Source organism: Arctopsyche grandis, chromosome 8 (assembly GCF_051622035.1).
Source record: "Arctopsyche grandis isolate Sample6627 chromosome 8, ASM5162203v2, whole genome shotgun sequence".
NCBI classification, from domain to species: domain Eukaryota; kingdom Metazoa; phylum Arthropoda; class Insecta; order Trichoptera; family Hydropsychidae; genus Arctopsyche; species Arctopsyche grandis.
The window spans coordinates 2811232-2820660 of record NC_135362.1 but is presented as its reverse complement, the minus strand read 5'-3'; the positions used below and the strand labels follow the sequence as shown (position 1 = coordinate 2820660).

Genomic DNA, 9429 nt, shown 5'->3' with positions numbered 1-9429 from the left:
CATGTTTATGTAAGCAATTGTGGATTGTTTCCTTCACTAACGTATTTGTCGATGACTTTCAAAATGAGATCCGCCATTTTTCTTTTAATAGTGTGGTTAATGCGCTTTCAAGAGTTATATTATAAGACGACGTCGTTATCAATTGAATTACATAGTATATCATATAATATCATATCAGTTACATTCTTATCATACGCATCAAAATATATATTTCACGAATAACGCTACATTTTCAACAGTTATCATCGATTGGTCGACTGAATACATTCAAAGGTAAGCATCATATGCCAGATTAAAAAAAAACACGTCTTGACTAGATCCTTGTAAGCTTCGATTTTACGGAGATTTACTAACTTGTGTGGTGTTTATTGATGTTATGATTTTAAAAATTATTTATTACTTATTAGTTTTTTTTGCCACGTCAGCCAAAATGTCTTAAAATGGAATCTTAACGTTTTAAGAGCAATAAAAAATATAAGATAAAAAGTGAAACTAAGATAATTTATTTTAAAAATGGGAACGTCTGTTTAAAAAGTATGTTGCCAAAGTAATGATACTAAAAAAATTATAAACACCATTAAAACATGTACACTATTGTTGATCTGATATTTAAATTAAGCACTTGGTTAATGCAATCATTTAATTTTTAATCAATTCTCGTAGATCCCATTTCTGAAATAAAATCTGATTTGAAAATGAACGACTCCGATCGTCAGACCCAAATGCTACATGGATTCAACCACATGCAATGTATGCATATGCTTTTTACGCAAGGAATGTATTACGACATCGAATTAATTATCAGAGACAAAAGGTTAAAAAAAAACTCCACGCATTAATTATTATAATATCGACTGATTTTAATTTGATTAATGCAATTTTAGATACAAGACTCACAAGTCCATCCTACATGCAGCGAGTCCACTGTTTAGGACGAAACTTAACCAAAATATACGAGAATTAGTGTTGGATTGTACAGGGATTCGAGATGAATCAATAACCAAGGCTTTCGAATTCTTGTATCAGGGCACAGTCGGTAAGATAAAATATATTTCTTAACCGAAGAGCTTTTTTACCATTCTTGGTATAAATTTTTGTTTTTACAGATTTAAGGCTAGAGCAAGCCGCAAATGTTGTAAAGTTGGCCGAAATGTGGCAAATGGATGAGCTTAAAAAGTATTGTTATTCATATTTAGAGACAGTATGTCTAGACAACAGACAAGTTACCCAAAAAAATGAAGAAATTGACGATTACTTACTGAATAATTTTCTAAAAGTTAGTTCGAATATTATTTATCTGCTTTCATTTTTGCAAAAATTGCTTAAAAGTGCTTTGATTTTTAAGATTAGAAATCATGAAAGGTTTCTGAAGATGTCTGCTGATAATGTGAAAAGGTTGCTATCTTCTGATAATTTGCAAGTGTCTTCAGAGGAGCAGGTGTTCGAAGGACTATCTCAGTGGGTCAAATACGATTGGACCAATAGGAAGAATGATTTGTATTCACTGATGAAATGTATAAGGTTTTCGCTCTGCTCTGTTTCGGTTGGTGTTTTATTTTTACTGCATCGGATGATGTATCAATCGCAGAGTTAATATTAATATTCACGTATTATTTGCTTTAATAGTTTTTACTGGAAGAAGTGACGTCACTCTGTTGCGAATCCGTCGAAGGAAGTCAGTTGCTGTTTGATGCTTTAAAATGGCATCAAATGCCACAAAAGAGATCTACTCTTCCTGTGATGAATTCAAAATTCCGAATGAAAAAAAAACAAGTTTTAATTGTAGGAGGAGACAGTTTTGGCGTAACAACATTTTTTTCGATTTTTCCCTTCGTATTCTTTCGTATGTATATGAACTGTTGAATTTATTTTTATTTTAGATGTCTGTTACAATCGATGCGTACAATTTAACGACGAATTCATGGACCCATTTTGTTGAAACCGATATAAAAAATAGTTTTTCAACAGTAATATTTAAAAACAACTTGTTTATGTTTGGAGGGTGGAATTCTGAAGAAGATTTAAATACGAAGGTAAGCAAATATTACAATTTTCAACTTCTTGATATTCGCATTTGCGCATTTCTTCGTTTGTCAAAAAATATTAACATAAATTGATTCTTCAGTTGAAAATTAAAAAGTGATTAAAATTTATGTTCATTCATTTTTTAATGAAAAAATTCATTTTTCCTTAGAGAAAATCTGCAGTAAGATATAAAATTTAAACGTATATATAAATGTAGTTGAATTTGAAAAATTAAGAATTAATATAAAATTTAATATTTCACTGTCATTTTTATCGCACAAGTTTTTCCGAATTTCAATTTTTACGAAAATCAAGTCATTAAAATTACAGTTAAAATGATAATATTATGTAAAATCGCCCGTGCTTTTTAAAGGTTTGCTCGATTGATCTTCTCACAAAAGATTTAAAACAATTGGCACCGATGATAGAGAAACGGAGCTATTCAACAGCAGCTGTAGTCAACGGAAGGATTTTCGTAATGGGAGGATATAGTGATATAAAGGAATTAAAAACCGTTGAAGAGTGAATGAATTTTGCTTTAATTTCCTGTTATCTCCGTGACGTATTTTGAATGTTAAAAGAGTTGTTATTCGTTACGTTACAGATACGATTACGTCAAAAACAGTTGGAAAAATGTTGCCTCCATGAAAAGTAAAAGATTCTGCCACGCGTCAGTAGTTTATAAAGAAGACATATATGTATTCGGTGGATGTAATGGCCCAGATTTTTTAAATTCGGTTGAAGTATTTAACACAAAAAAAAATCAGTGGAAGATCTTAAGTCCGATGAAATGGAAGAGATCATCGTTTGCTGTAAGTTTCATTTGTGAAATAATCGCGAAAAATATTAAATATTAAGAAAATGACAATACAATAATCTTTCGATCTTGAGCTTAGAACTGTATATTTGCAAGAATTTCCCGTAATTAATTAATTCTGAAAGCAATTTATTTAAACTTCTGCATTTCCTCAACTTTTCTTTTAAAGAATTTTGAAAAAGCACCAAAAAGTTAATATCCCTTTACAGTTCCGGATCCTGATTCATTTTGCAGTTCCTGATCCCGATTCATTTTTCAGTTCCGGGTCCGGATTCCTGTTTAAGTTCCGGATCCAGATTCGGGTTCAATTCCGCTTCCCGATTTCTGTTTCAATTCTGATTTCCGATTCCCAATTCCTGCTGCAATTCCGATGCGCTCAACTACTATTCGTATTGTAACTTTATTTTAAATCGTGTATCAATTTTTTTTCCGAAACCACCCGTTGAAATTTCAACGGGCACAACACTAGTAAATATATATAAAAACGGACGCGATTTGTGTATGTACATATGTGGGTTTGTGCCTGATCTTGGACACACAGCCAATCATAGTCAAGTGGTCGAGGAGACGCGGGGAAGCGTTGTAGCGAGGAATGGGGGGGGGGGTGGAGCCTCATGTGACGACAGGCATCTGCGACGTCAGGCCGAGCGACGGGTGACACATACACACATCCACGAAGATACACACACACACATTAATTCATCATTTCGAACGGGTGAATTAATACGCGCGCGCGCCTATAAATGACTTTACACTTTATTTACATATATGTATATATATATAACATATAAATTAATTTTAATTCGTGTATCAATTCCTTTCTGAAGTCACCCGTTGAAATCAACGGGCACAACACTAGTTTCGAAATAGTTTTTTTGTTTACATCCAAATTATGTTCGTATTTACTATTTATTAATTCAACATTGTTCGACGTTTCACTTTGGAACGAAATTAAATCATAATCATTGCTAAAAAGTTATAGGCGTTTAAACAATTAAAATCTGACAAGATAAGTGAGTGGCAGAAAGTCAAACACATAAGGCAACTCGTCTTTATTACGATTATTTTTCACCATCGATCTATCGAAAGCGATTTAGATTTCTATCGATGATCAAACCGCGCATAATGGCAAAGTTTCAAACCGATCGTCAGAATGTAGGAATTTCGACTGAATCATTAGCGAAGTGAAACATAAAAAATATCGTTAATTTAATAAAACTAATTTGTTGAAGTTTAATCAACTAATGTTTGTCCAACTACATATGTACATACATGTATAACCAGCAGCGTGGACTAGTCGTTAGCATATTATGCTTTCGAGTGGAGTGGTCACGGTTCGATTCCCACTAGTAGCTGTTGGCCAGATCTTAGTTTGTGACTCCAGATCTATCGCTTCCTTTCAGGGTTCACCGATTTTTCTGATTTTCATTGAAATGGTTCCTGTAAATTTGCATTTCCTTTGCAATCTCAAGTTATTCAGCGTCTTGAGGTTCGTCAATTTCTATAATAAAATGCTGCAAAAATCTCTCCATAGATGTCACTGTGTATGTTGTTTGTATTAATTGACATTGTATAAAAAGCTTGTATTGATTGTATTATTGTATTGTATTGTATCTGTATTAGTACACTTGTCGCTTTGAAGCGATCTGTAAAGGTGAGTGTACATGTTCGATTGAAATAAAATAAAATAAACTAAATAAATTACATATGTAAGTTAGTTAACTGAACGAAAAGGTATTCTTTTCAAAGCATTTTGTGTATATCCATGAATTTAATTTTGTTGTGACTTTTAGGCGGTCGTTGTCGACGATTATATATATTGCATTGGTGGTTCTAGTCGTTTGGCACTTAAAAGTGTTGAAAGATACGACCCTGGAAGAGACACCTGGACTGAAGTGAGAGCATTACCTGTTAATCATTTTGGACGAAGTGCAATCTGTCACAATAGAAAGATCATTTGTTTCAGTGAGTTTACGATTACATGTACTACATACTCAATTTGTAATATTTTCCTGAAATCACTTCAATAATTTGATTTGGCTTTTCCATTTTTCAGATAATGAAAATTCAGGTCCAATCCAGGAGTATGACCCCGCAAACGATCAGTGGAGAATCATCGGCAAAATTCCAAATTCACGATATTATTACGACGCTTTTGTTGTGGACTTAAATCTATAAGTTGTTTTTCTTTCAAATTTATTTCATAATTTCTTTGTCTATTTATTAAAAGAAAAATCACCATTTCACGAGGTGTTGAATAAAAAGTTTAAAATTTGATCTTAGGTTTTTTTCTAAATATGTATTATTTTTTATCATTAAGGGGGGCCGGCGCCCCCGTAGCCTCCCCCTCCTATGCATATATCGTGGAAAGAGACGCGGCATACTCGTCCACAAAAGAAAATAGCCAATGTATCGGAAAATATATCAATGTCATTCAAAACTTTATTATAATGTAAACAGGACCGTCTGAAAAAGCGGTCTCCGTGACGAGACAGAATGTTAAATTACAGAAAACGCAAATATCGGAAGGCAAAGATCAAAAATCGAAAGATCTTAAGTCGAAAGATCAAAAAAAAATGGTGCATGGTAAACGGTACATACTCACTTAATTTGCGCGAGCAGGATACAGCAGGAACAAGAGGAATAGTCTTTTAAAAAATAATTCCTTGTTCCATTTGCTTCCTTTCCCGGTAAAGTGTTGGGCTTCCACCTTCTCACCGAAAAATACTTTTAAATCATCTTTTAAAGTACTGACAAAGAAGAGCCTTCCGGCATGTAGCGTTTTCGACCTTAGAGTCATTTAAGTACAGTCGAAATTAATTATGTAAAAATGCATGTATTGTAAAAATTGTACAAAAAAATTTGAAAAAAAATTGTCCAAAATCGAACGTACCGGCACCTTAAAATTTAGCACTACACCACTGGTTGAGAGCGTTGTTGTTCTGAAGAGTTGCTGTTGAACCTGGCTCTGCTGAATTTCCGCCGAACCCCTGAGATTGACTCACCGAACCCCTGGGGTTCGATTGAACCCAGGTTAAGAACCACTGGCCTAGGGGCTGCAGTGCCCTGTCGAGAATTCCGATTTTTACCATTGATGTATAATACACTAGATCCGCCCTCACGTGTTATACTTGTCTCCCATTTGGCGCATGCAAAATACATGACGCATGCACAGTTTCTCTTAGTAGGTAGGTAGGTACCGCTGCGTCGTAGGGAAAAAAACCCAACTTCCCCGGTAGTTAAACCCCCCGCACCCCTCAGTTAGTGAAGACAAGATCTCCGACCAAAATAACACGTCTGGGCCCATCTAGTGTATTATACATCAATGACTACATCACTGGTTGAGAGCGTTGTTGTTCTGGAGAGTTGCTGTTGAACCTGGCTCTGCAGAATTTCCGCCGAACCCTTGAGATCGACTCACCGAATCCCTGGGGTTCAATCGAACCCAGGTTAAGAACCACTGGCCTAGCTGGCTGCAGTGCCCTGTCGAGAATTCCGACTTTTACCCATTTTTTTTTTTTCAATTTTCCCAAAATTTCCACCGCCCAAAGCTGCCAGGGAAAAACCCCGGTCTATTGCCGGGAATAAAACGGGGTTTTTCCCGTCGGCACATATCTAGTCGGTTCGGTGACTGGTCACAAATTACTCGTCACAAAGTCACTAAAATCTCTATAACGGAACATCTGGCAGCCGAAAAGTCCATCATACTAACGGTAACTATCATTGTATTTATTTATTTATTTATATATATTTTAGCTATCAAGCTAATTTAAAAATATATCTTAATTATTATACTTAACTCTAAAATTTATAATTAACTTATATGTACTGTCCCTCACAGAGGTGTCTCTTCGCACCTCGCAGGAATGCATCCATGTTTTTAGCAGACCTGATGCACTCAGGGAGGGAATTATACATGAGCACACCCCTGTGAAAAACACCCCCAGCCGTCTTATTCTTTCTTACTCTACTTACAACTAGTTTGTCCTTATTTCTAGTATAAAAACTATGTTTATCTCTATTCCTTATTATATAATCATCAAAATACTTAGGTAATAACTTATGATCTAACTTATAAACAAAAGACAATGTACTAATATTTAGACTAATTCTAATACTCATCCATCCTAATTCATCTAACATACTTCCAATACTCTTAAATCTACTCACATTCAAAATACCTCTCATAGCTTTATTCTGTATTTTTTGCATTTTTTCTAAATCTTGGCCACTAAACAAATTAAGCACAGTGGCACAATAAACCACATGTGGCAAGACAATTGAATTAAACACTAAAATTTTACTTTTTTTACTTAAAATATTTCTTAAGAGGGCTGGACAGCAGCGCCTTGTCCATACAAACGTACTATACTTCTCCCTTCCTCAATTATGGCACTAGAGAAATTATTTTTTAATATGCTATGGATATCCACCATTGGGGTGCATCTATCGTTTTATTTTTTTGATTAATTATTTTTTATATGAGCTAGGAGCCGCCAAACATCTATAAAATCGCGTGCGAGTCCAGCGTGCTTATTTAACGATCGATTTAAAAAAAAATACGCCGATAGATGCACAGAAAGTATCTTTCTCATAACGATGATGAAATTTTTTTAAAAATTGGTCCAGTTTTGGAGGAGAAAATAGTAGAATACAAAACCTCGATTTTGTCAATTTAAAATACGTTTTATCTGGTCGAAGCGCAACTGTCGCATTCACTCAATATATATATTGATATATATTGTCGCATTCACTCAATATATACATACACTCAATATATATATCGAAGAAAGGAACGGTAACAAAATTAAGGTTTCAGGTGTACAGCCCTCTTAATCTATGTACATAATACACCAACTTTTCTAGTCATTTTTTTTATTATATAGTCAGCGTGCATTTTAAAATTTAGTCCTGAATCTAAGTATTTTATATTTTCAACTTTTTCAATTAACTTATCATCAATTCTATATATTTTTATTTTTACCATTCAACCACATCATTTTTGTTTTATTCACATTCAACTTTAATTTATTTTTATGTAACGAGAACTCGAGTGCCAAATATTGTGTGTTCGCGATTTTCATGGCAAAAATTGTCTTTGTGACCACCCCAATGTGACGAATAGTCCAATCACCATCTAGTCAGAAGGAAAAAGGGAAGTTCGGGGCGCACTCTGAGGGCAGTTGGCGCCCCTGCTCCGGCACGCCACGGCTGCGGCCACGGAGAGGGGGAGCGAGCGCGTGGGGGGTGGGGGGACGGGGGGGCGTTCGGCGCGCGCATACTTGAGCTTCGGCATTCGGGCGCGCGGAGCGGGTGGCGCTGCTGGTCTCACAAAGGCGACGAGTGCGCCCGGTCGTGTATCGTACTGTGCGATTGCGTGTCGTGTCCCGTCTCCGTCTCCGTCTCCGTCTACACCACTCCGTCTCCGATGAGAGCAGATCTTCGATGAGAGTCGAGTGCAGTTGCAATTGCAGTGGCAGTGGCAACGGCAACGGCAATGGCAATGGCGATGCAAGTCAGCTCGAGATCCAAGTCGGCCGCGGCCGCCGCGCCCCTGCTGCTCGTACTCGGCTTCTGCTTCGACCTGGCGGCCGCCAACGGCAAGATCTTCTACATCAACTGGAACACCACGAACAGCATCTTCCGCATCGACAACACGGACCACGTGTTCGACCTGAACAAGGGCAACCCTCAGTTCGACTACGACCAGGTGAACATCGTCTGTCCCATGTACCCGCCGGACAAGAACGACGACAACGCCGAGAAGTACATCATCTACAACGTGTCCAAGGAGGAGTACGACACCTGCCGCATCACCAACCCCAACCCTAGGGTCATAGCCATCTGCGACAAGCCCCACAAACTCCTCTTCTTCACCATCACCTTCCGGCCCTTCAGCCCGCAGCCTGGCGGCCTGGAGTTCTTCCCCGGCCGAGACTACTACTTCATCAGCACCTCCACTAAGGACGACCTGCACCGGCGCATCGGGGGCTGGTGCTCCACTCACAACATGAAGCTGGTCTTCCGGGTGTGCTGCCAGCAGGAGCCTCCACCCACCCCTGCCCCACCGCCGCCTGCGCCCCCTCCCACTGCGCCCCGCACCACATCAACCTCCACCACCCCCAAGTCCTTCCTCAAGAAGACTCCCAAGCCCGAGAAGTCACTGAACGACGTGCTCAAAAGCGAGGAGCTCTCCTTCTCGGGCAGCCGTCGCCCTTCGTTGCTGCCGCTGGTGCTGCCCATCCTCATCGTCGTCCTCTATTCGTTGTCGCGGTGAACTCTCAACACTGTGTGATTCCCGACGTCGAAAATATTCCACAGTATTATATTGCGCACGTACTCTGTATTATAATATGTCATGTAAATAATTCTATATAGTCGATGTCCGCTCCGACGGAACCTATATATATATATATATATTATACCGTGTGTGTGTGCGTTGTTCTACGGATACATCATATATATATATATATAGATAAATATAAAGTGAATTGTGTTTTGTGTGACGGTGAAGAAAGAAGCCATCGTCGGGTGAGCCGTCGTCGCAGTAGGTGATGATTATATATATACACATATATATAAAAATA

General features: G+C 37.6%; 2 protein-coding genes across 2 annotated transcripts; both read left to right on the top strand.

Moving 5' to 3' along the window:
• The first annotated feature begins 232 nt into the window (after positions 1-232).
• Positions 233-5119, top strand: LOC143915056 (kelch-like protein 28). Its single transcript, XM_077435472.1, has 11 exons — positions 233-273; positions 664-814; positions 885-1036; positions 1107-1276; positions 1346-1543; positions 1627-1803; positions 1881-2033; positions 2399-2547; positions 2630-2837; positions 4636-4807; positions 4899-5119. The coding sequence occupies exons 2-11, from the start codon at positions 696-698 to the stop codon at positions 5018-5020; spliced, it is 1620 nt and encodes a 539-aa protein (XP_077291598.1). The 5' UTR covers positions 233-273; positions 664-695; the 3' UTR covers positions 5021-5119.
• A 3187-nt stretch (positions 5120-8306) lies between these two features.
• On the top strand, positions 8307-9119 carry Ephrin (ephrin). The gene has a single exon (XM_077437206.1). It carries the CDS (start codon positions 8340-8342, stop codon positions 9117-9119), a length of 780 nt encoding a protein of 259 aa, XP_077293332.1. The 5' UTR covers positions 8307-8339.
• The last annotated feature ends 310 nt before the right edge of the window (positions 9120-9429 follow it).